Genomic DNA, 27,972 nt, shown 5'->3' with positions numbered 1-27,972 from the left:
ACCCAACAAATTTTTAATTAAAATTCTGGTTTGTTTTTGTCAAAATTGACGATTGATGATAAAACTTCCATAATAATGCAAATGACTGACATCATCATATTTCAGATAGTAATCCAGAGAGTATGATATTGATATAAGGAAAAATAGAGACATATACCTAATAGAGACTTCAAATATATAACTACATATATATACACAATTGATTTTCAACAAAGGCACCCAATATGACTGAATAAATAGGGTAGAAAAGGGACTTCATCCTCTTCTTCACACCATACACTTAATTTAAGATGGTTATTATACCTACCCTAAAAACTAAAATTATAAAGCCCCTGGAAGAAAGCATATGAGAATATTTCCATTATACTAATTAAGCAATGGTTAGAATACACAAAAGCGATACCAAAAAAGTTAATGAACTTGACTTTATCATCAACATTAAAAATGGCTGCTCATCAAAAAATACTGTTCACCTTTGATAAATCATCAGAGTCTGTTGAAACCAATTAGTTTTTTGTTTTTATTGGTTTTTTCGTCTGTTTGTTTAAACACATTTTTTGTTTTAAAGTTTGATGTATGATGATATTTATACTTCATTGGAATTCTACCAGACAAAAAAAGAGAATACTTATTCTTGTTTAAATGGCACATTCATTATAAATTATAATTAACATATAAGCCCATTAGACCTTTTGGTAAATCTTATGATATACTACCAGATCATGGTGATCTTATATTTTTTATATCTTGAAATATTTTACTATTTCATGTTAATAGAGAGTATTTCATCACACATAAATTATTCTAACCATGATAAAGCACAGATTGAAATAATTAGAAAATGGAAGAATGATGGACTCATCTAAGTAGAAGATGCGGTATTGAAATAATGAACCATTTCAGGATAGTATTCTTCACTATTGGTATTGTGCTGCCCAAAGTACTGCAGTCTTTCAAGTAGGTAAGTAAAATTCTAAAGACATTATCCTTTAATCTGTGTATTCAACCATTCATTGAACACAGTTGAAAATGCAGAATTTTTAATTTTCCTATGATAATGATAAAGAGAAAAATATAAATAGAGGAAGATACTCTTTATGTGAGTCATAATTATTAGAGAATTATATAATTCACAATTATTAGATGAATCAGATTCTTAGATGCTGTTAAAGAAAGAAAATTATTCATGATGACCCTTATTAAACATAAAGTAGACTTTATTCAAGTAGCTTCATGGGGACTAATGCAATGGGTTTTGTAGTAGGGGAGATAGATTGGGCTAAATTCTGAATACAAAAAGTAGAAGGTTATAGCCAAGGAGTAGGATGTGAGTCAGTGGATAGAAAAATCACTAAGAGAGTAGAGTAATTATATGCAAGAATGACCCAGCAAGTTTCTTGCTTAATGCAAGATAGATTTATCAGTCATTACTTGAGGGATGGTGGTGGATAAAAAATTTGATCAGATATTGAGAGGGATGAAATGTGGAGAGCAAGGGATTTTGGCTAAGCTGACTCTACAGGGTAAGTGCTAAAACTAGGCTCTTGGAGGATATGCCCAACATGGGGCCTAGTTCGGCTCAGACGAGACTGATTAAAGTTTGGTCAAGAAAAGATTATTTGTCAGTCCCTCCTCTTGTTCAAGAAAAGAAATATTGTTTTTTCCATTGAACAAAACAAGTCCATTTCTTTTTGAGTTATCTTTTGCTCATTGAGGACAAGCTGAAGCACCTGTTGGGAGATGGTAGTATAGTATGTTTGCTGGATGGGTTAGCAATCAGGAATTTAATGAGGGGAATTTCTGTGAAATTTTTTTTAAAAATTAATGGTTAGAAATCCAGTTTCTGATTCCACAGGGCCGCCATTCAAGAAGACATCTTGATTTGAGTTTGAAGCATCTTTAGGTAGTGAAGTGGGGATGGCAGTGGCAAACTGACAAAGTTTCTGGGTTTGCAGGTTGAATGTTTTCAGTGATAGCATGAAGTGTTTCCATGAACATTCTGCATGGCCCACACAGCAACAAGCAAAAAGGCGGTCTATTCATAATCTTACAGTGATTTCCATGAAGTTTATATCACATAGTCGAGCTTCAGCTTGCAAAGTTTTGAAAAAAGGACAGTTTTACATCTCATTGACTCCAAGTCAGGAGGCTGAGAGAAAATTGGAAGTTGTAGATGGATACTGGAAAAAAGCTAGAATAATCGAGAACTCACAAGAGTGCACTGTATTTTTCCACTGAAACATAAAATGCATCTTTCTAGTCACGCTCATTTTTTATCAAAGATAACTAAAGTGAGGTTATTCTATTTTAAAAGACAAAATAAATCTGGTCTCATTAGATTTGACCTGATTATTTACATAAGGAAAGGAAGAATGGTAACTGACCACATAGGTCTTTTTGAGTTTTCTTTGCTGGAACTTTTCATAAGGAATCTCAGGTTATAATTTCAAAAACCTCTTGAAGCTAATAAGTCAAGCCAAGAACTGGCCATCAGACTTCACTTCTGGTACTTATAGATTTGAATGAATTCCTCTCTTCTTGAGGTTCCCAAGATAGCCCATCTTCCCTGGGCCTGCTAGGAAGTGATCTTCCTTACTCATCTGTATGGCTAGGAACCCTAGAAGCCAATTATTATTGGTCCAGCTTTTTCAAGATAGCTTTGTAAAAATTGGTTCTATAAAACTAACTTCAATTCCATAACTTGGATTCTATACACATCATTCTCAAATATGACATTGAAGTCAAAGCATTATAAATATAACCAATGTTTCCAATTGTGTTCTGTTACAAAGAGAACAGATTCTTATTAAATTCAGGTAAATAACTGTATTGCCAGGAAAATAAGAATATTCAATAGTTTACAAATTCTAGAAGGATCGGGGAGAAAATATTATATTTACTAAAGTATAATCTTCTGATTTTTACAAGTGTAAATGTTACTGAGTAAGCAATGGCTTCTCTGCCCAATGTGGCACAAGTCTTTGAGAAAATAAAGGTTTTATTGTGAGTTAATTGGCAAGGAGACATAAGGCAGTGATCAAATCTGCCTCTGAAGACTGGGGACTGGGGCAGGTTTTATAGGCAGAGGGTAACAAGGTGTGAGCTGATTGCATCTTACAATGAGATGATGCCATGAGGCATGATCCGACTGGATTGTGCCATGGGGTGGTGTCAGGACTTGATCTGATTGGATTATGTCATGAGATATCCCCTTCTTAATTCAGTCCCTGATTTGTGATCCTAGAATTTAGTTTCTAACTACAGTTACACATGGTTTATCTGAACATAAGCAGTTTACATAATTGCAACCCAGAATCCATGGCAACTGAAAAATAACTCACCATTTTATTATTCAAAGTTGAACCAGATTGGGCTTGTTCTGTGGTTCCATAAATATGAGAAAAATGAAAAGAGTGCTTATATCCAGAAAGTAGAGCATTAAAGAACCAACAAACTTTCAAACGAAACCATAATCACTTTTCTTCAGTTCATTATCATCCATCAGAACAAATAATTTTTGTTCTCCTTGCTCTTGGGTTAGGAATTTCATAAACCCATTTCCTTCTCTACTCTAGTTCTGAAAATCCTTAATTCAGTACTATACTATGGTCTCTAAATTAATCAACACCATCATGAAGCATTATGACTTGTAGCTGATTGCAAATATTTTTGGAGAAGAATCAGAATATGAGTGAATGACAAAAAATTTAAAATGGAAATTAACATGTAATGAGAGTTCAATATAAAAATGACCCAAAGGACAAGATAATTTGGCTATTTTTGAGGCATATATTTTAAATAAAAATTAGAGCCACCCCTGATGATATTATACCAAGATATATTGTGGACAGAAGGGACATTGACAAATTTCTAGGAATTTTATGTAATTTCTAAAATGCCTAATGTTTGCCCATAAAAAAATATAATTTAGGGAAAGTTAAAGTATCTTATTTGAAAGTGTTTTTTCATGCAATGCAATGTATCAATTAAATAAACCAAACTATTTTTATCATTTCTCTTTACAAGGTGAAAGAACATTTTTTTTGAAATTATTCAGGGTCCCTTCGAGAAATTTCAAGATCAGTTCGAGAACAAGATTTTGCTTAAGATTTGTTTTGAAAAGGCAACACTGTGAAACAGGTAAAATGTTTTAGTGCTTTTAAATTGCAAGCTCTCAGTTCTCTTAAATAATCAAGGCCAATGGTAAAGGTTAACATAAACACAGAAAACTAACTTGATAAGACACAAAATCTTGGCTTCCTAGGAAGATTACTTAAAAGGTAAAACAAACAAAAAGACCTTGTACTGTAATCCAAGAAAATGGGCATTTTCAACAGAAAAAAAAATCTAGTTTTGCATTATTACAGCATTGGGCTTTCTTCTTTTTCTTCTTCTCCTTCTCCTTTTCCTCCTCCTCCTCCTTCTGCTTCTTCTTCTTCTTCTTCTTTTACAAAACTTTGTAAATAAATCTGTTCAATCTTACCAGCTTAAACATATAAAATTCTTTCTTCCATGAACTTTTTACAACTTTCTATATCTGTTTAGCTTTTGTCCTTCTCCCTCTTTTTTTTCTGATTCTGGCACAACTAATCATTTTACTTTAGGACAAAATTACCCTCCTGTTCGCTTGACAAAAAATACATTCTTCATACATCGAATTATTTTTCTTGAAAACATATCGTATTTTCCTTGCATACTCTACATACAAAGATGTTTCTCTTCATGGTTGTTATTTCTAGTAGTTTTAATTACATATATTGATGATCGCTTTTGACATTAGTAATATTTCTTTTGACTGAGAAAACTGGGAAGAAGATGACTGTAAATTGTCTGTCTTGCATTATGTAGCAGACTAGCAAATTTTATGAATATATCCTCTCAAAATTTCTTATAGGTTCATGCTTCCTCATAGCACAATTTTTATGTGACAAAATACCATGTTTATTAACAGGTCCAAATATCTTTAGTCTCATTTTTAAAATAAAATGCCAAAAAATCTATAAAATTAAACCTAATGCTTAACAATTAGTGTTTCAGTAGTTCATATTACTTAGAAATGACCTAGATATTTAATGAATATTTATTACTTAATACAGCTTAGAAAAACTTTAAAGCTTCAAGTTAACAAAAATAATTTGGAAACTGTTTTTGGCAACGATATTGTAATACAAGGCAAAGCTAGCCACAATCTCAACTTACTTCCCTGTTAACTGTTTTTACAGTTAACATCATCATGGTAGGCAAGCATCACAAAAGCAAAAACCAACAAAGTTAAACACGCAGTTTTGGGTTTTATGGCTGTCTTGAGAAATATGAAGTAATGGGCATCAAACAACTCTTCTTTACTGTACCTTTACTTGTATACTTATTCTAAGGTCAAACTGATAATTGTTTATATTCCTAAATATCTAGAAGACATATTACCTGATTCAACTAGTAAGCCCAAGTAGAATAAAAATGTATGTTCATATTATACTGAATGCTGATATACCAGAAAATGTAGTTGTTTTTATGAAACAAACAATATGAAGCTAGTATTGTCAAATATACATCCATTTCATGTGAATTCGAAAAGTATTTGAATTAGTTTCTGAGAGTTTTAGAAATATTTGCCTTATATAAGCACAAATTTATCTCTGAAAATTGGAATAGAACTTAAGAAATTTTAGGCCAGGTGTGGTGGCTCATACCTGTAATCCTGACACTTTGGGAGACAAAGGTAGGAGGATTGCTTGAGCCCAGGACTTCTACACCTGCCTGGACAGCATGGTGAGACCCCCACCTCTAGAAAAAAAATTGAAAATTAACTGGACATGGTTGCACATGCCTGTAGTCCCAGCTACTTGGGACGCTGAGGCAGGAGTATCCCTTGAACGCAGGAATCTGAGTCTACAGTGAGTTGTGATTGCACCACTGCACTCTAGTCTGAGTGACAGAGTGAGAATCTGTCTCTAAAAAACAAAAAGAAAGTACTAAGTAATTTGATAATACCATCCATAGAGAAATCTCATGTATATTATGATATATATTATCATGTATACTGCATATACATATATATAATATATATTCTCTAGATTTACAGAATGGGATATACATATATTCTATATATACAGAGAATGGGATGTATATATTCTATACATATAGGTATTATATATGAATATATATTGCATATATATAATGTGATGTATACATATATTATAAGAGATGTAAAGGTTTTATTCTAAAACTTTAGCCAGGAGTTAGACAACACAGTAATACTCTCTTATGTCCTCTACTTTATAGTTTTATCCATTGCGTTTCTGACAGATGCAACAAGTTAAGGTTACCTTCTCAATAGGAAGGCTAAAGCTTTTAGCCAATATTTGTGGAGAAGACACATTTAAGATTTTCTTTTGCCCATATATGCAATATTATGGAGGCTGTGACTACATTTTAGGCAAGAGACTGAAAGAACATCAAGCACCTATCTGGATGTCTTCAAAGCCTCATCTGGATAAAATATCCAAACTATTTTTCAATCAGTCTTTTTTTCCCCCTTTTTCAACCTCAGACAATTGCTTTTGGGGTCCTAGAGTCCCTTGAAAGTTATTATGGAAATAGGAGACCTAAAGTTCAAGTGATTGAATGGCTGAAGCAGGAAGGAAAAACGTCTGGGAGGACAGGTAGGCAGAGGGAAGAGGTCTGAAGAGGCACGTGTCAAAAGATTCAAGAAAGTTGAAGGGTAGATTGAAGGTAGTAAAAGGATGAATGGGGAGCAGAAACAATGGGAAGGAAGAGATCTCAGAAGACTCACTTTGGGAAAATCTTCAGTTTCCCAAAGAGATCCTGAAGTCTCAAATTATCCTTAGCAAAACCATGACCACAAGTAAGGAAGTGGAGTATACGATCAGTAAGGGTTTAAGAAGGGGGTTTCTGTTGACTAAAAAGTTACCATGGGAGAAATAGGATCAAATAGAACAGAGTGGCCTCACAAATAATCAAGGAAAATATTTCAGCTCAGGGATTCAAGAAGTAAATTCCCACTCAAAGACAGAAACAGGAAGTAAGACTTACAATCCAGCCAGTACCTTCCTAACAAAGAAACCTGTGACTAAACCAACTTCTAAAAAAAAGAAACAGGACTAACTCAGCCTTTGTATAGTGTACTGAGACTCTCTCTGCCTTAACTGTACTTCAACAGACTATCATTTGGAGCACTGGCTCAGGAGTCTAAATCACCAAGGGCTCATCCATCAATCAACCAGAAGTGAAGACAATAGCTTCAAAGGTAGGTGCTTGGGATTCTGGGTCAGAAGATTGGGAATCCAATAATGAATTTGATCCTATACAAGTCAGAGCAACAAAAACTGTTAAAGGAAAAATAATAACACTTATTAAAGATGGCAGTTTAGACTTTATTCAAGGGATTTCAAGGGTCTACTGCCATGAGGTATTGAAGTAGGAGAAAGAGATTGTTCTCAATGCTGAATACAACAAAGACAAATTGGAATTTATAGCCAAGGAGAAGAATGCAAGGTAGTGGATTGAAAATCATTAAGAAGATAGATAATTTTTTGCTAAACTGACTTAAAAGGATTTTTACTGATGGCAGGGCAGGGAGATCATATATTACCTGGGGGATAGTGGTGGGTGAGAAATTTGGTCAGATATTGAGGGATCGGATATGGAAGATAGGGGATTCTGGCTAAACTGATTTGACAGGATAAGCAAATTGTCCTCTCTTCAACAAAATTATGAGCCATTGAAATTCCCAAGGGTATAGTGTCTTGATGGTGCAAACGCAAGAATCCAAAGTAGTGATAAGCATGAGCCTGTTAGAAATATATTAGAAATATGAAACCACAGCTTACAAGAAGGATATGTTGCAGGTTCTGGCATGATGATTGGGGAGCAGTTGAGGCATTGGAGATTTGGTAGGCATATACTTTTAAAATTGGAAAAATTAGAAAGAAAATCTTATTTAGCTATGTTTAGATGCTTAACAATATTTCTAATAAAGTTGTTTTCAACATACTCATTTTTACTCCTACTATTCATAAAATTTCTTAAAATATTATCAAATAAAATTTAATAAAAATGCTTTATTAGATCTAGACAATGCAAATTATTTACTTCTCTTCTATTTTCTGGAGTAGCTTGTGTAGAGTAGGTGTACTTTTTCCTTAAAATATTTGGTAGAATTCACTAGTGAAGCCATACAGACATGGAGTGTTTTGAGAGGGATGTTTTAACTGCTTATTCAATTTTATTAATACATAAATAATTATTCTGTGTTGCAAGGAATTTATCCATTTCATTTAAGTTGTCAAACTTATTAGCATATTTTTTCAAAATATACAATTATCCTGTAGAATCTTTAGTGATATGACACGTGTCTCATTCATGATATTAATAATATCTTTTCTTTTTTTTTGATCAATATGGCTAGCAGAATATATATTTTATTGATCTTCTTGAAGGACCAGCATTTGTTTCTATTTTTTTTGTTATTCATTGATTTTTACTTTTACTTTTGTCATTTTTGTCTGTTTACTTTTTGCCTAATTTGCTCTTCTGTAGCTTACTTTGGAGATAGTTTGCCCTTTTTTTTCTAATTTCTTTTACAATTATTTGTATTTATAATTGACACAATTTTACATATTTCTGTGGTACAGTGTGATATTTCAATGATTGTGTATACCTTGTACAATGATCACATTAAGGTAATTAGCATGTCTGTCACCTTAAACAATTTTTTTGATGATAACATTCCAAATCTTCGCTTCAGGATATCTTGATATATACACTGCATTGTTATTAGCTGTAGTCACCCTAATGTGTAATAGACTGCAATAACTTACACTTACTGTCTAATTCTAACTGTGCCTCTTACCAACCCAGCTTCCATCTCCCCTCCCAGCCTCTGGTAATCACTATTCTACTTTCTGCTTTTACGAGTTCAACTTTTTTAGATTTCACAAATAAGTTAGATCATGCAGTCTTTGTTTTTGTGTGCCTGGCTTATTTCACTTAACATAATGCACTCCGTGCATTCATCCGTGTTGCTGCAAATGACAGGATTCATCCGTGTTGCTGCAAATGACAGGATTTCCTTCTATTTTATGGCTAAATAGTATTCCATTGTGTGTGTGTGTGTATGTGTGTGTATAAATTTTCTATGTGCATTTGAAAAGAAGAACTTGTTGGGAACTGGAGCAAAAGTGACTCTTGTTATGTTTTAGGAAAGAGACCAGCAGTATTTTGTCCCTTCTCTAGAGATTTATGGAACTTTGAACTTAAGAGAGATGATTTAGTGTATCTAGTAGAAGAAATTTCTAAGCAGCAAGGCATTCAAGAGGTGACTTGTGTGCTGTTAAAGGCATTCAGTTTTATAAGGCAAGCAAAGCATAAAAGTTCAGAAAATTTGCAGCCTGACAATGCGATAGGAAACAAAATCCCATTTTCTAGAGAGAAATTCAAGCTGGCTGCAGAAATTTGCATAAGTAATGAGGAGCCGAATTTAGTCCCCAAGACAATGGGGAAAATGTCTCCAGGTCAAGTCAGAGGTCTTCATGGCAGCCCCTTCCATCACAGGCCTGGAGGCCCAGGAGGAAAAAAATGGTTTCATAGGTGAAACCCAGATTCCCAGTGCTGTGTGCAGTCTAGGAACTAGGTGCCCTGAATCCCTGTTGCTCCAGCCATGGCTGAAAGGGACCAACATAGAGTTTGGGCCATGGCTTCAGAGGGTGCAAGCCCCAAGCCTTGGCAGCTTCCATGTGGTATTGAGCCTGACAGTGCACAGTAGTAAAGAATCAGGGTTTGGGAACCTCTGCACAGATTTCAGAGGATGTATGGAAATGCCTGGATGTCCAGGCAGAAGTTTGCTGCAGGGGTGGGGCCCTCATAGAGAACCTCCACTAGGGCAGTGCAGAAGTGAAATGTGGGGTCAGAGCCCACACACTGAGTCCTTACTGGGGCACCATGTAGTGGTGCTGTGAGAAGAGGGCCACGATCCTCCAGACCCCAGAATGGTAGATCCACTGACAGCTTGCACTGTGCACCTGGAAAAGCCACAGACACTTTATGCCAACCCATGATGGCAGCCAGGAGGGAGGCTGTACCTTGCAAAGCCATTGGGGCAGAGCTACCCAAGACCACCCAAGACCATGAGAACCAACCTTTTGCATCAGCATGACCTGGATGTGAGACCTTGAGTCAAAGGAGATAATTTCAGAGCCTTAAGATTTGACTGTCTTGCTGGATTTTGGACATGCATAGGGCCTGTGCCCCCTTTGTTTTGGCCAATTTCTTCCATTTGGAATGGCTGTATTTACCCAATGCCTGTACCTCCATTGTATCTAGGCAGTAATTAATTTGGTTTGATTTTACAGTCTCATAGGCTGAAAGTACTTGCCTTGTCTCAGAACGAGACTTTCATGGACTTTTGAGGTAAAGCTGAAATGAGTTTATACTTTGAGGGACTGTTGGGAAGGCAAGCTTTTTTGGAATGTGAGGACATGAGATTTAGGAGGTGGAATGATATGGTTTGGCTGGTTCCCCACCCAAATCTCATCTTGAATTGTAACTACCACAATTCCTGCATATCAAAGCAAAGGCCAAGGGGAAGGTAATTGAATCACGAGGGCAGGTCTTTCTTGTGCTGTTCTCATAATAGTGAATAAGTCTCACAATATCTGATGATTTTATAAAGAGGAGTTCCCCTGCAAAATCTCTCTCTTTGCCATCCATGTAATATGTGACTTGCTCCTTCTTGCCTTTCACCATGATTGTGAGGCCTCCCAGCCATGTGGAACTGTAAGTCCATTAAACCTCTTTCTTTTGTAAATTGCACTCTCTTGTGTATATCTTTATCAGCAGCATGAAAACAGATTTATAGACTGCTATTGTTTGGTGGAGTGTTTCATAAATCCCAAGTAGATTAATTTATTTGATAGTGTTTTAAATATCTTTGATATTTACTGGTTTTGTATTTGCATATTCAGTCAATTCCTGAGGGATGAATATTGAAATAGAGGACTTCAATATTCATTTATTGAAAATGAATGAATTTATTTATTCTCTTTCTTTCCTTTCTTCCTCCTTTATTTATTCCCTTTTTTCTCCTTTCCCTTATGTCAGTTTTGCTTCAGGTATTTTGAAACTCTTACGTAGTGCATTTACATTTATGCTTCCTTCAAAAAATTAATATTCATCAATTACTAAATGTTTACTTTATATGATATTAATGTATCTGGTCCAGCTTTCCTTTGATTAATATTTATCCCTATCCTTCCCTTTATTATTAACTCATTTTTGTCTTTATCATTAAAATGAGTTTCCTGTAGATAGCTGTATCAGTTATCTAATGTTGCCAAAGAAAACACTCTGAAATTTAATGCCTTAAAACATTTTTGATCTCACTTTTCCTGTGACTCAAAATTTAGGCAGCAGTTTGGCTGGATGTTTGTCCCTCTCTCTGTGCTTAATTTGTATTATTTCTACTGTTGTATCTTCAGTGGCTCATCTTTTCTCCTGCTATTCCTTATCTACTAGCCAGTGTATTTGCATTTCGCACATATTTTTCATCTCTAGAAATTGTTTTTGTTTTTATTGAAATATTTCATTTCTGTCCTTAAAATTATCATTGTTCTTCTACTTTGCACCTATGGGACATATTTATGATAGTCTTTTTAACATCCTTTTTCTTTTAATTCTATCATCTCAATTATTTCTTGATTTTTTTTCTCTCTGATTAGTTTCAGCCTAATTATAGACTATATTGTCCTTGATTTAAATGGTAATTTTTGCTGGATCCTGGATATTGTAATTTTTATGTTCTTAAGTTCTAGACATTGTCCTATGTGTTTAAAGAGTGTTGTACTTTGTACTAGTATGGAGTTAAGTTATGTAAAATTATTTGATGCTATTGATGCTTATTGTTAAGCTTTCTTTAGGACAAGCTTAGAGATTATTGGCCCAGATACTAAGGTAATATGCTTCTGAGTATTCTTTTTGTTGTTGTTTGTTTTGAAACAGAGTGTTACTCTGTTGCCTAGGCTGGAGTGCAGTGGCAGAATTACAGCTTACTGCATGCAGGCTTGACCTCCCAGACTCAAGCAATGCTCCTGCCTCAGTCACCCAAGTAGCTGGCACTACAGGTGTGCACCACCAGAGCTGGCTAGTTTTCTTATATTTTGTAAAGACCGGGTCTCACTATGTTGCCCATGGTGGTTTCAATGTCCTGGGCTCAAGCTTTCCTCCTGCCTCAGCCTTCCAAAGTTTTGAGGTTACAGGCGTGAGGCACCACAACTGGCCTCTGAGTATTCTTTTCAATGTCCAGGTCTATCCTGCTGGCTGATGGACACACAAACTTGGCTTATGGACACACAAACTGTCTCCAACACTCTATAAGTTTCAGGAACTGTTTGGCCTACTACTTTTTTATGGTTTTGTTTGCTCTGGTTTGGGCTTCTCCACCTATTCTGATGACCCTGGGTGTAAATGTTCTCAGTTAAATGAAAGTTAAAGTTTGTGCTAATTGTCTGTGTCATAGTTACTCTGGGGGTATACACCATGGAAAGTTAATTTCTCTTCTGTATTGTGAATGGATTTGGGAGGATTACAATTTGCAGGATTTGGATGTTAGAATTTAGAAGACCATCATTATTCTCTAAGGACTTCTGTATTTCTTTGTCAACTCTTGAGAATTATATCCTGGGGTTTTGTTGTTGTTTTATTCTATTTCACATTATTGCAGACAGAACTAATGGTAGCAATGGCCCATCAAGAGTGACTGCTGCCAAGATGCCAGCTGCAGCAGGGAGGCTGACCCGGACTTCCCATGCCACTGCTTGGGCAGGAGCCTCGCCTTCCCTAGGAGCCACTGCAGCTGCCCTCCCAGATGCAGAATCCAGACTTCTCTGCAGTCTGCACCTTTGGGGACCCAGAAAGGACCCCATGCCACCATCTACACAGGCTCAGGGATGCCTGCCCCCACTACCTGGCCTCCTCCTGCTGTCTAGACAGTCCCTCCTACCACATTTGCAGCAATCAACAAATGCATCTTGGGGACTCTGGGGTCCATGAGTCCACAAGGTGGTTACTGGAAGCCTCTGTCTTTTTACTGTATCTCCCCTCTCTTTTCTGGATTTCCTCATGGTTCCCACTGTGAAATACTGAAGTGGCCACTCCCAGCAGGCCCTCCAAAGTACCATCTGGTCCCACAGCCCATTTCTGCAGCCCCCTCCTGACATCAGGGCCCACCTGTGCGATTAACTCATCCCCTAGAACCAGCTGTCCCTTAATCAAATCAGGAGATGGAGAATCACACTTCACCAATGCCCCTCCAGCCCCCTGATGAACTCCCATCAAATGTGTGACTCCCATCAAATCCCTGGTCTACCATGGATCGCTCAGTTCTATTGAGAGACTGAACCCAGTCCCTTGTAAGCCTTCTAGTGTGCAAACCTAAAAGTGTTTCCTCTTCCTTTCTCTCATTTTATCATTGGGGGCTCATTTGGGGCCCTCCAGTGGTACTGCCATTCTTCCAACTGGTCCTCCAATGGTGCTGTCATTCTTCCAACTGGTCCTCCAATGGTGCTGTCATTCTTCCAACTGGTCCGCCAATGGTACTGCCATTCTTCCAACTCCTCCCCATCCGTGGCCCTGTATAAGATATAAAGTTCATTTCCAAACTTCTCTGCCACTTGCAGGATTCCCTGCTTTTCAGTGGTGGTCAGGGTTTGACTCAAAAGTAATATGAATCCTTCCAGGAGAGCTCAAACACTTAGTGTAAGTTCTAGAAAGCCTCTATATACCTGTCAGGACCATCTGGAAACTTGCCAAGACCCCCTTTAATTTGAAAAGGGAACCTGGACCTTAATGGTGCCATATTCACCAGGCATCTGTTATTGGAGCAGTTGAGACTGGGACCTGCCTAAAACAAAGATTTTTAGGCTGGGGCAAGCTTAAGAGAGAACCCGCATAGGAAAGAGCAAAGGAGGTTGTTTCCCCTGCTGGAGGCACCTCTGGGGTTTGCTTCCCTATTTCCCTGGGACTTTTTCTTGCAGCCTCTCCTGAGATGTCCACTAGGAAGGCTTAATTAATCCTACAATCTTGACAAAGGTCCGAATTGCCCTGCAAGGCAAAGAAGGCCTGCACATATGGGACCTTGGACCATTTGCCCTCACATTCACAGAACAGATTTCTTCCTGAGGCCATGTTTCTGTTTGATACTTCAAGGTGCTTGACACTAAGTTGACAACAAAGGAAATGGCAAAAACATGTTTGCCACAAATTTATGTGCAGATGCCAATGCACAGTTTGCTTTGTCTGTGGTGTTCTTAACTTTCCATTTTATACTTTTGATGACTAAGCCAATTCCACATTCTACCCAGTAATATCTCTGGTTTGCAACAACATCTTTAACATTTAACATTGTATATAAAGAAGAGATGGGAACCTTGACAACCACAAAAGAAAGAAAGAAAGAATGATAGGAAAAACTGAGGTCCAAGTGCCAACACCCTAATGGGCACTCGGAGACTGGAGTTAGTCCAGAGGCCTTTGGATAACACAAGGTGTAGCCTTGGCCAGATACCCTCAGTTGCGCCAAGATTTTCTTTCAGTCCTATGTGACAGCTAGATATTCATGAAAAGAAACTGGATTGAAACAAAGCCAACATTCTCAACACCTGAGGGTGATGGAGGATTGACAATGTCCTCCCCAGAAAGTCTGTTCTCCATGTCTTGAGTCCTGGTAGCTGTGCTAGTCGCTTTTAACTGACTGACAAAGGTCCAATATTTTTCTTTCATTTTGACTGTTGTGGAATTTAGAGACTCCAAAAAAAGGACAGTAAAAGCAGATCCACTTTTATTTACCTTTCCGCAGACCCTGGATGAGCCCCCAAAATGTTACAGGATCTTTGGGGTGTTGCTTTTCTGGCCAGAAATGTATGTGGCTGGTGGTGCCTTTGTCTGCTCTTTGAAAAGGTAGGGCCACTTCTGAAGATGTCTTGGTGGTCACCACCCCTGCCATATTGTCATCAGGATGGTGGAAACTTCCAGGACCTGCTCTGATGAAATCTCACCTGGAAACTGTGAAGTAAAATTTTTCCTTTTTGTGGAGAATGGGGTCTCACTATATTGCCCAGGCAGGTCTCATACTCCTAGGCTCAAGCTATCTTCTTACCTCTGCCCCCCCTAAAAGCTGGGATTTGAGGCATGAGCCACCATGCCTAGAAACTGAGTTCCCCCAAGGCGCAACATCTCAGACTTATGCCTGTAATGTCAGCTCTGGGCAGTGTTGACATGCCAGCCACTTATCTCAGCACCCTCCAGGCTTTGGGCACCCATGAGTGTGGAAAGGATAACCAAGGAGGGTGCTGAGGGTGTCTTGTCACTGACCTGCAGGTGCCCATTGGTGTGAGCAGCCTGGAGGCTATGGACAGTACTGGGAGGCAGACAGACTTCTGTAGGGGAAACAGGGTGGGTCCCCAGTGAAGCCCCACCTTCAGGCCAGTAAAGGCCTGAAGCCTGGAGGCCAGACTGCCAGTCCTGCAGACCAGACTGGGAACTTGTGGTGCCTTTTCTGAACACGCCCATGGTTGTCCATGGATCAGTTGACATGTGCTTCCTCCCCTCTGAGGCCCATAAAAGCCCCAGGTTCAGCCAGAGCGGAGAGGATGGAGAGATGATGGGGTGGTCACCTGCAGAGAAGGGCTACCTTGTCTGCTGAGAAGAGGATGGATCAACCAGAAACAGAGAGGAACTACCCTCTCTACTAAGTGCTAAAAACTTGACAGGTCGACCTGTCGACAGAGAGGACCTACCCACTGCGAGTCTCATCTGAGCGGTTCTAACACTCAATAAAGCTCCTCTTCATCTTGCTCACCCTCCACTTGTCTGGATACCTCATTCTTCCTGGATAGAGGACGAGAACTTTGGCAGGATGCCACCAGTCACAGAGGTTTCTGATCAGAAAAGCAACACTCTGAAGATCCCATAACAGAACTACGATATTGCCTCCAAAGCATTATTTACCAGTTCTCATACTATTTGAAATGTTATATATCACCCAAATCCTCAGGATATACATTTATGTGCATCTATGTTTGCATATTTATATGTATCTTTACAATTTCTACAAATTAGTAAGAAAAATAACCCTTAAGAAAAATATGATCAAAGAAAATGGACAGTAATAGGTATAACATTTTCATAATTCTTTATTTTTTAGAATTATTTTGTTCTTCACATATATTAAGACTTTCTTCTAATTTTTAATATTTTTACTATAATTTATAAGGACCCATGAATTCTCCCTTGCATTAATTCATTGAAGAGAAGATTTGCCAGCTATGTTCTAGGCATAGTTCTAAGATTATAGGGGACAAACATTTTTCACTTTCTAAAGTCTTCCTTACACATAAATACTTCTTCATAAAGATAAACCCAAGGAGATTCATTACACAACTCTAAGTGGCTCTATTTTCAGGTTATCAATGTGCTGATTTTAGACAAATTGTGATTTTTCTACTTCGTCGAGCACTTCAGATATGTTTATACTTTTTTATAAAACGGTGAATAATGTAAAGGAATTTTTGGTTGGAAAATAATACAAAATAGAAAAGAGTAAAATTTTTTAAATTAGGTTTTCACAAATCGTTCTGACTCATTTTGCCTTTGTGTAGTACATGAATTATTTCAAACAGCTAAACTACTAATTAGTAGATATCAAGGAAATGTTAATATAATACTATAAGATTCGCCCTGATTTAACAAGAATTATTGGAAAAATAAGCAAAGCAATTGTAACCCAGAAGCTTTCAAACATATGTTTGGATTTACCCCACAACCTTAACTTCTTTGTCACTTTTCTTTACTCCACCCAGATTCCCAGTTAAATATTTTCAGTTGACATCTATTCTGAGATTAGTATTAGGTCCATAATTCTGCTTTTTTTCATTTTCATTATGCTACAATAGGAGAGGTAAATATTACCTTACAGTTATACCTCACTGATGACAGTGGACTTGACTGTTTTTCTATTGGGCTTTTGTACTGTTTCTCATCAGAGGCCTGTTTTTTTACATTGTTATGACCAAAGTTCATCTTTTTTTCATCAGTAACTATGAGGCTTGCTTTTAATTTTTATTTATTCACATTAATATAAACCACTGCATTGATCTTATGTTTACATATTAATTAATGATCTGTGCCAAACTTATGTTTGAAATTGGGAACAGAATTTTAATTCAAACATTTGAAAGATAAGATTTTACAAGGACCTGACTTTTATATATCTGATAAAGAAATATTTTCATCCAAAACCAACTGCTAGTAATTCTGTGCCTCTTTTCCACAGAAGAGAATGTTTAAATTTCATCAAATGAAACATATTTTTGAAATACTTGATAAAATGAGATGCCTGCGAAAACGTTCTACAGTGTCATTCTTGGGAGTTCTTGTCATTTTTCTCCTTTTTATGAACTTGTACATTGAAGATAGCTATGTTCTGGTAAGTTTTGGAGGTTAATTGTCTTTTCTTCAAAATAAGGCATAAGTCAAACAAGAAATAGTCCCACTGTAACCTAACTTCAGTCTCAAGCTATTGGAGAAGACTTAGTTTGAGCAAAATTATAACATGTATATTGTCTATTTTTTATATTAACCATACATCAACATTACACTTGTATTGAATTATTTTCCAATATTTTTAATGCTGTTTAGTTTGTGCTCCAAGTGTGTACATATAATTACAAATAAGTTAGCTATCATCACTATGCAGAATTAATATTATGTGGAACCATTAAGATTTTGGGTTTTCCATTTGAAATGTATAGAATGAACAAAATCTGCTTAAAAGTATTACTCCTTGCTTCCTCTACTTTTCTATATTATCACTGAAATTTTCAAAATTCCATTGTCTAATTAACAATGCTTCTTAATTGTGCTATTTGTATAAGTAATATTTTATTACAATGTGTAATATCTTGTTTGGATTTTGAATAGACCTAGATGGCCACTCTGTTTTATATTTATACCCACTGAAAAGATCTCAAGAGATAAAGATATTGATGTGTAAATTATTCAGTAGTTAGAATGAGATGCCAAATATTGGTAGGTGATTACATATGAATACTTTTTTTAGGGAAAATATGACAATATGCAAAAGGGCTTATTCTGACTAATTATGAAAAATTAATGTGCTAGTTTTGACTTTTTTTCGTATTGTTATTGTCACATCATTTCATGTCTGATAAGATTAATATAGACATTATTGCTATTCACTTTTTCTGTCTTAATGGAGCCAAAAATATCTGTCCTAATTTGTATGTTATTATTAATATTTATAGATTTCAGAAAATCAAAACCTGATTACAGTTTACATATTTCAGAAATCAAAACCTTTACAACTAACAGGAACTAAAAAGTGATTTTCACATGCAAAAATGCTGAGAGTTTAAATTAGTGTCTTAAAAGAGACAGAGTATTTCCAAAAAAAAAAAAAACTTTAGATGATTTATTAACTATTGTTTGCCAGATACTATGCTATATCCTATGATCCAACCATATTTTTTGGTTGGTACAGATATTCCTAAGAAGTCCTCTGTAAAACATCTTGCATCCTTTAGCTCTGTTCCTTGATGGTGAAATTGTGCCAGAATCCTAGATTTTGACTTTGCCTAGGCTTTTTGTCTTCAAATAGCGGTTCTGATGTTGTGGACCCTTCGTGTTTCTCTACACATTCGATGCACAATGGTTGAAATCACCAAAGATTAAACAGGATTTGAGTAGGCATCATTTAGGCAAACTTAGCAAATAGGAGAAACATACTAACGTTATGCTTTTTTGAATATTTTTAAAACCTATTAGTTATATGAGATATAGTAAGGACAACAGAACAAGGCCCATGTGTTCTTGCTATTTTTTTCTTAAGATAATGAAAGATCACAAGTTCACTAGAGATTCTCTTGATTAATGATTCAATTTTATAATAAAAATATATTTTTGATTCTGTGTCTACAGGTAGAAGTAAATAAAATCTTGTAAATCAAACACATGTTATTGGTTGGAGGCTTGCTATGTCCAATGACTCATTGAATTTAAAAGGCAGTTTCCAGTGCAATTTTAATCTTTCACTTTCAACAAACCCAAAGGACCATTGAATGTGCAAAACGCCCTTGTGTCTTTTGAAATAGAACCTGTTTAAATTCACTGTAAAATGAGTAAGAAGTAGTAGAGTATATGTCAATTAGAAACTAAAATGCTATTTTCCTGTTTTGCAAATTTTTACAGTGCTATCTAAACATTGGTCCTAGCCATCAAATGTAGATAGTATGATTTAATGAAGCAGCTCTTCCACTAAAGCTACTTTCTCAATGAAATTTCTCTGATTGTATTAGGAATATATCTACTCAAATTTGCAAATCAGTCCAGGTGCAGAAAACAGATTGCTTCTTAGCTTTTAAAAGTTATTATTTTAAAATACTTACAAAAGTTGGAAAAAATGAGTTAAAATGATTGCTAAATTCCAGCACTCACCCCTTTTCTACGTTTGATGATAGTATTTTTATTATTTAACAATTTACTATTTACTGACTGATGTTTTTTAACCAAATTGCATTTTAGCTGAATTTTGCTTCAAGGCTATAAATTGAAAATTTTTCAATGATTAATATTAAAGTGCATTATAATTATTCTTCTAAAATTGAATAATATCCATGGGAAACTGGCCTCCTCCAAGAATATAATGCAATTTCTTTTTAACACATCTCCCTTTTGATCTTTTACCTGTGTTTATTTCATTTTTTCATAAAATTATCTGAACTCATTTTTCTTCTTTCTTCCCGATTATCACAATTTGCTAATAAAAATATGCAATTTGCTAAGCACAGACATTAGTAGATCTTTCTTTTTTGTCTTCCTTTTTAAACACTGGGAAATAATACTTCTAACTTGGAGATATCAGGTGGATAGTTAGGACAAGCAAGGTCTCTGGAGTTAGTTAACACATTCTATTCTCCTCTTTTTGTTAGAAAATCCATTTGTGGCCTGAAACCCTAGGCATATTAGCAGTTTAGCTTATTTGCTTATGTATTAGAGATATATGTGCCTTTAAGTGAAAAAGGAAGCTGTGCTTAGTATAAGAGACAAACACCGTTAAAAGGCAAACTAAGTAGAAGAGACACTGCATGCCCAATCAACTTAGCCTCTTGGCTGTGAACATCTTCAAAGTAGCCACAAGGGTATATATTTAGTCTGTAGCTAGTTCATTGAATTGCATTCCCTTCCAGAAAATGATTGTCATAAAGCCTTGTCTTATTACTGAGAAATATGCTACAGCATAGTAGCTACAGAAAGAAGGTATCCAGGGAGACCCTGACTGTTCAGGTAGATGCCTCTGGAAAGCAGCCAACAAGGCTGACTCAGGTAAAAGTTGCATTATTTATTTATGCTGAAAAGTGAAAAAAGCTTGTTCTTGAGAATTTAATAAAGTGATTTCATATAAGTTCCATTTCTTTTTATATTCTGTTATGTCCTTAAATCAGGCTGAATGCACTCCATCTTATAACACAAAATTTCTAGATTTTATGTGTTCAGGATAGAATTTTTAAAGAGATATTCAATATCCTGCACCTACTTTAGAATGTAACATCAACTAAGAACAGAATGGTAAAATGTGCTGTAAGTACTGTACTTTTTATAGAAATTTCTTCCAGACATTATTAATTATGTACACCACTACATTACTATTAATGATACTAAACTGAGTCACTAGTTACTTTTTGGCAGTTCTAAATTTGTTTATTTTAAACTTTAATGATGTTTTATAGGTTTGCAGGTAGACACCAATGAAAATATATATGTATAAAGAACTTAAAATAATCAGAATTCAGTGGATAGTCAATTAGTATATTTCTAAGTAATTTAGAATCTAAGATTTAATCTCAAGTACTTTGAAAGTTTATGGCTTTTACCCACGGCATTGTGTAAAAGCCACACAAAGTCACACTTTTACACATTGTGAACTTTATAAAGGACTAAAGTATTTCTTGGTCCAGATTATCAGAGGCAGTATAAAATAGAGAAATACACTATTAAATACCAAATTTAGATTTATAAACATAACTGGATATACAGAAAAGATATTCAGAATGAATCTTGATTTAGTAAGGACCATATTGGAAGCCTGTAGTTAAGATCCCTACTTTCAGTTTTCATTCGAAGAATAGTCACGTCTGGCCATAGATTTGAAAGTTTGAGTCAGTCATCTTTTTCACTGGCACTTGAGATTGATGCGAAGTATTGAATGTTTTCGTTGTAAAACTTATATTGAGCTTTGTCTAATTTTTTAGAACAAGGCTTTAGTTAACATTTTGACCACAGAAAAAAAATAGCAGGACCAAAGTTATTTAATCCATTTACTTTCTCTATAGTCTTAATAGCTAGCACATGCCTAGCTTGACTTTCTATACTGAATAAAATAAATCCACATAAGGCCAGGTGCGCTGGCTCACACCTACAATCCCAGCACTTTGGGAGGCCGAGGTGAGTGGATCACTTGAGGTCAGGAGATTGAGACCAGCCTAGCCAACATGACGAAACGTAGTCTCTACTAAAAAATACTAAAATTAGCTGGGCATTGTGATGTGTGCCTGTAATCCCAGCTACTTGGGAGACTGAGGCAGGAGAATGGCTTGAACCCAGGAGGCGGAGGCTGCAGTGAGTCAAGATCATGCCACTGCACTCCAGCCTGGGCAACAGATCCAGACTCCATCTCAAAAAAAAATTGATTAAAATAAATGAATAAAACCACATAGTAGAGTGCACATTTTGGGGAAAAAAAAAAAAAAAAGAGAGAGAGAGAGAGAAACATTTCTTTCTAATTAGGTTGTTCTCAAACGTATTCTACCAATTCTAGTAAATCACATACGAGTCAAACAAATAGTCATTTTCCTAATAGTGTATGACCAATAAAGGCTTGATCAAATGATGATTAGATAATTAAAATTTACCATTTAGCTTATATCAAAGAAGGGCAATTAATGAGTAAAGGACATATTTTAATCTGAATATGAATATGTTTTCTTGACTATAAACCTTCCTGAAGATTTAATGACATGCAAAATCCAACACCAAATAAATAAAATGGATCTAAAATATGAAAGGATTGGGCATTACATCCAATAGAATCTCTCTCTCACACACACACACACAAACTATCATGAGAAATATTAGTCTTGGATCTCTACACATTACCTTAATTTGGTGCAAATGTGTCCTATTTGAGGTTACTTTAGGACATATGAAAAAAATTACTGCCATATCACCCATAACTAGCTCTTCTCAACAGATAGATAGTAGCCACATAAGTGACTTATTTAATAAAGTATCCAAAATGCAAATATTATGTCCACTACTGCATCTTCCTAATCATTCCTATAGTTTTATAATCATGGAGACACTGTGATCTTTTTATCTGAGAGTGCTTGAAGAAGAGTAAATCAGGCAATATGGTAGGAACTAGCCTTAGATTAAACTATAAAATAGGTTACTGTCAATTTTGAGATCCCTAAATGATTGTCAAAAATTTGAAAAGTAGCATAATGGCAGTGGGAGTTTTCATGTAGCAATTCTTTTTTTTAATAGATTGCCATTATTAATGTGTCCTGTAGAAAAACAAGTGTAATTGTATATACAATAAAATAGGCGAGCAAGCTACTGGAGCACAACCTCCAGGTAAAAAATGAGGTGAGTGATGATGAGCTACAGCTTATGATGTCAGTAATTGGGATTTATATAACCCTGCATACTATATATTGTAGTCATACATTTATTGTGTAAAAAAGAAACTTTATTTAATCCATGACCATCTATTATTTATGTATTTTTCTTGCCTCTTTCTTGGCATTTAGGAAGGAGACAAACAACTTATAAGGGAAACATCCACACATCAACTGAATTCAGAACGCTATGTTCATACTTTTAAGGATTTGTCTAATTTCTCAGGAGCCATAAACGTCACCTATCGCTACCTAGCTGCCACACCTTTACAAAGAAAGCGTAAGTATCCTTAAACATTTAAATAAAGAATACAAAAAATATTTTGCATTAAAATAATAATAATTTGTTTCACATGTATAGTAAAAAGGCTTAAGGGCTTTACTCATATAATAAATTATTTGGAGAAAACTTCGATGTTTCTTCACAAATTGTCAACTACTATACTCACTGACCCAATACCCTTAATAACAAAAAAATTAAATAAAATGCCTAATCGTGAGTCTTTTGAGATTTTGTTGTAGGATGTTATAGAGTGACTAGAAAAAAATCAATTTACTTTAAAATTTAGAAGGTAACTTTTAAAAATTGCTATGTTCATATTGCTACGTTTTCTAACCTCTAACAGTTTGGTTTTATGACTTGCCGCAACTTTCTAATTAATGAAACTCAGTGTTTTAGTTTCCTAGGTCTGCCATAACGAATTACCACAAAGTGACTGGCTTTAAAAAAAGAGCAATGTATTCTCTCATGGTTCTGGAAGCCAGAGGTTGAAATCAAGGTGCTGGCAGGGCCTCACTTCCTCCCTCCAAAAGTTCTAAGGGAGAATCCTTGCCTCTTTCAGCTTCTGGTGGCTTCGCTTCTGGTACTCTTTGGCTTTGCAGCATCACTCCAATTCCTGCCTCCATCATCAGTGGCCTTCTCTTTGTCTTTCTGTGTCTTTTCCTCTTTTTATAAAGAGACAAGTTACTGATTTTAGGGTCCACATCTAAATCCAGAATTATTGCATCTCAAGATCCTTAACTAATTATAGCTGCAAAGATCAAATTTACTAATAAAATTACATTCTGAGGTTCCAGGTAGACATGAATTTTTGGAGGAAACTATTGAACACACTACAATCTGGTAAAAAAAAATATATATATATATATATATATAGAGAGAGAGAGAGAGAAAGAGAGAGAGCCAAGAAATGACATACTACATTTCTAAGACACCATAGCTTACAAAAAGTACCATTATCTAGTTAGCATACCACTAAGAAAGTATAAGCATTACCAATTTTAATTATAATGCTATTGATTGCAATATGCAGCCTGATTTTTAAATGTTTCAATGAGTAAAATATAAATCTTAGGCTGGGTTTGGTGGCTCATGCCTGTAATCACAGCACTTTGGGAGGCCAAGGAAAGTGAATCACTTGAGGCCAGGAGTTCAAGACCAGCCTGGCCAACATAGTGAAACCCTTTCTTTACTAAAAATACAAAAATTAGCTGGGCATGGTCGTGTACACCTGTAATTCCAGCTACTCGGGAGGCTGAGGAGGCCGAAACACCAGAATCGCCTGAACCTGGGAGGTGGGACTGCGTTCCATCCTGGGCGACAGAGCGAGACTCCATTTCAAAGAAACAAAAACAAAAACCATGAATCTTAGAATAAAATACAGTGCTATCATGATCTTAATAAATTATGTGGAGACCACAAAAATTGGCCTCTCTTTTAAGACTTGTTTATGTGAGCGTATTTGTTATCACTAGGTTGAGGAAATTGTTAAATTAATTTAGATTTCTTTAGATCTCATTTCCTTTCATTATACCATTTGAAATGTCTACTGTTCTTAGGCTTCTTTCTAATTGTCTAAGACTGCCATTCATTTTTCATCTCTGTTACACCACCTTGGCTTGAACATTACTGATTTCCCTTTCCCGTGCTAAATTTACCAATGTTTATTGGCACACATGCCAACTGCTTTCTACCAGAAGCAATGTAACACAGAGGATAAAAGAGTGGGACAGTTTGAATCCTGACACAACATCACCTACTAAGTGTACCACTTTGCATGAGTCACATCATCTCACCATGACCTAGTGTCCTCATCTGTAAAGCAGAATGATGGTAATAGCAAACCTACCCCAAAAGAGAGTTTTGAACATTTAAGATGCATATTACAGATAAAATGCCCAAACTCCTGCCTCTTATGTAGACAGTATTTCATAAGCATTGACTATTATTATTAATGAAGTTTGGTGGCTTCAAGTTTAACGGTACTAGATAACATATTGTGTTTCAATAGAAGTCTGAGTTGTAGGCCAAGGTATTTAAATGAAATGTGTAAATCACAACCTCTCTGATGAACTAGTAAGAATTCTTTTTTTGAATGGGACTTTTTTCAGTATCATACAAACCACATTATACAGGTGCCTGTATTAAAACAATGATCTTGTTGTATATAGATTTCCCCATTTTCTAAATAGTGGCTTAGAAATGTTATTCAATTCTGATTCATATGGGAATGAGCTTTAAAAAATATTTCAATAGAAAGACTTCTAACCCTTCTCAGAGGAGAGCTGTCTTTTCTCAGGGTTTTATTTTATTCTCTAAATATATCTAATTCCTAATTTTAGATTTTAAATGTCTGAATAAAAATTTATTCAAGCAACATTACTATAAACTGTGTTTCAAAAATTTTTTTAAGTGATGCTTGTGTCTTGGAACAATGTAGCATTAAAGTTTTTTGAATGTGTCTTATAATATTGTTTGCTTTCTAATTAATATACTAAGTGCATTTCAGGATAAAATTGTGAAGTCCAATTATGAAGTCTAGTACAAGATAATGAGAGCAAAAAAAAAAAAAGAAAACTGAAAATATATGAGGTGTTGTATAAAAAATTTAAAGATGATTGAAAGACTTACCCTTATTTTTATTTTGTATCATTTGAAACTAGTTTGTCAGCCTTAACTGTGAATACTCTTCTCTTTTTGCAAAAGAGAAAAAGCATTTTATTTACTTTATTTTTAAAAGGAACTTGCATGCTATCTAAATACCTGTCTACCTTCTCTAGTGGGCATATATAAGGATATTAAGCTGCAGAACACTTAAAACCATTTCGTTTTACAATTTCATCAATAAATGTTCACAGTAATAGGACTCATATATTATTATGCTTAAGATGCTATTTATTTTTCATAGAAAATATAAATTATGTATCAAGCACTTACAGCCTTTATATATTTAGCTTATTACTTTAATCATAAAATGTTCTGTGCATAGTCATTTACTATATTTACTTAATACATAATAAGCAGCAAGGCTAAGGAATAAATATCTTCTCTCTTTTTCTTTTTCTGTATTTCTAGTTCACATTTGTATTCTTTCTGAAATCTTTTTTGCAGGGTATCTTACAATTGGACTTTCTTCAGTAAAGCGAAAAAAAGGAAACTATTTACTTGAGACAATTAAGTCAATTTTTGAGCAGTCCAGTTACGAAGAACTGAAGGAAATTTCAGTGGTGGTTCACCTAGCAGACTTTAATTCTTCCTGGCGTGATGCCATGGTCCAGGATATTACACAGAAATTTGCGCACCATATTATTGCAGGAAGATTAATGGTTATACATGCCCCAGAGGAGTATTACCCAATCCTGGATGGCCTTAAAAGAAATTACAATGATCCAGAAGATAGAGTCAAATTTCGTTCAAAGCAAAACGTAGATTATGCTTTTCTGCTTAATTTTTGTGCCAATACTTCTGACTATTATGTAATGCTTGAAGATGATGTTCGGTGTTCAAAAAATTTCTTAACTGCCATCAAGAAAGTCATTGCATCCCTAGAAGGAACTTACTGGGTAACTCTTGAATTCTCTAAGCTTGGCTACATTGGTAAACTCTATCATTCTCATGATCTCCCACGTTTGGCACATTTTTTATTAATGTTTTATCAAGAAATGCCTTGTGATTGGCTATTGACTCATTTCCGGGGTCTGTTGGCTCAGAAAAATGTGATCCGTTTTAAACCATCTCTCTTTCAGCACATGGGCTATTATTCATCATACAAAGGGACAGAGAATAAGCTAAAGGATGATGATTTTGAAGAGGAGTCATTTGACATTCCTGATAACCCCCCTGCAAGTCTGTACACCAACATGAATGTGTTTGAAAATTATGAAGCAAGCAAGGCTTACAGTAGTGTTGACGAGTACTTTTGGGGGAAACCACCTTCAACAGGAGATGTTTTTGTGATTGTATTTGAAAACCCAATTATAATTAAAAAAATTAAAGTAAATACTGGAACAGAAGATCGACAAAATGATATTTTGCATCATGGAGCACTAGATGTTGGGGAAAACGTTATGCCTAGCAAACGAAGGAGACAATGTTCTACTTACTTAAGACTAGGAGAATTCAAAAATGGAAACTTTGAAATGTCAGGTGTGAATCAAAAAATTCCATTTGATATACATTGTATGAGGATATATGTCACCAAAACACAAAAGGAATGGCTAATTATTAGGAGTATTAGCATTTGGACTTCTTAGCCAATTAAACCAGTATGTTCAGTTTCTGAAACAGGTCTTCCTGTTTCCTCTTTTGCTACCGTTGTCATTTGGAGGGAAAGCAATGGATGGGATATGTTAAAAGAAACATTAATTACATTGGTAGTTTTCATTTATACACTGTTGACATAATTTTACTCTTAATACACACTTGCATTTATTTTAACGTCTGAAGTTGAATATAAGTCTATAGCTAATGCTATTTTCCTTTATATTTTTAAATGCTCTTAGTTTTTAAATTTCAACTGATTGTCAAAAGGGTAATATGAAAAATTTTAAATCACCAAATTAGTTTGTTGGATGATGGTTTTTGAAAATTAGTCATCAACTGTATATACTTCCTCAAGAATCGATAATTCATTATATCATCAGATAGCTTTTATTAAGCATCTGTGGGAATATACAGTTGGGTGGAATGATAATCTGTTTTTTTTGTGTGTGTAAACTTAGGTTTCCATTGACTTCTGTACGTCTACAATGAATACCTCCTCATAGCAATGGTGTCTTTACAACATATTTTTTGTGTAAGTGAGGCTATGGATAAAGAAAAAAAAGACTTAAAAATATCTCGCCCCTGATTATTTATATGAAAGGGGACATTGTTCATTGTTTAAAAACATTTAATTGAGCACCTATTGTTGATAAATTTTCTGGG

The 27,972-nt window shown here is 35.4% G+C and overlaps 1 protein-coding gene across 5 annotated transcripts in view; it reads left to right on the top strand.

Annotated features, from left to right (window-relative positions):
• Positions 1-27,330, top strand: part of MGAT4C (MGAT4 family member C) — a 912,166-nt gene extending 884,836 nt beyond the window's left edge. For 4 of the 5 annotated variants that reach the window (XM_025402523.1, XM_025402522.1, XM_025402521.1 and 1 more), the window contains 3 exons: positions 17,345-17,497; positions 22,899-23,046; positions 26,158-27,330. In XM_025402523.1, the coding sequence (XP_025258308.1) occupies positions 17,351-17,497; positions 22,899-23,046; positions 26,158-27,299 (1,437 nt within the window). In that variant the 5' untranslated portion in view covers positions 17,345-17,350 and the 3' untranslated portion in view covers positions 27,300-27,330. Of the gene's footprint in view, positions 1-6,282; positions 7,268-17,344; positions 17,498-22,898; positions 23,047-26,157 lie in introns of all 5 variants that reach the window. The other variant, XM_025402524.1, reaches the window with a different exon arrangement.
• The last annotated feature ends 642 nt before the right edge of the window (positions 27,331-27,972 follow it).

Source organism: Theropithecus gelada, chromosome 11, assembly GCF_003255815.1.
Source record: "Theropithecus gelada isolate Dixy chromosome 11, Tgel_1.0, whole genome shotgun sequence".
NCBI classification, from domain to species: domain Eukaryota; kingdom Metazoa; phylum Chordata; class Mammalia; order Primates; family Cercopithecidae; genus Theropithecus; species Theropithecus gelada.
Note: the sequence above shows the minus strand (reverse complement) of the source record. Positions and strands in the feature narration are given on the sequence as shown.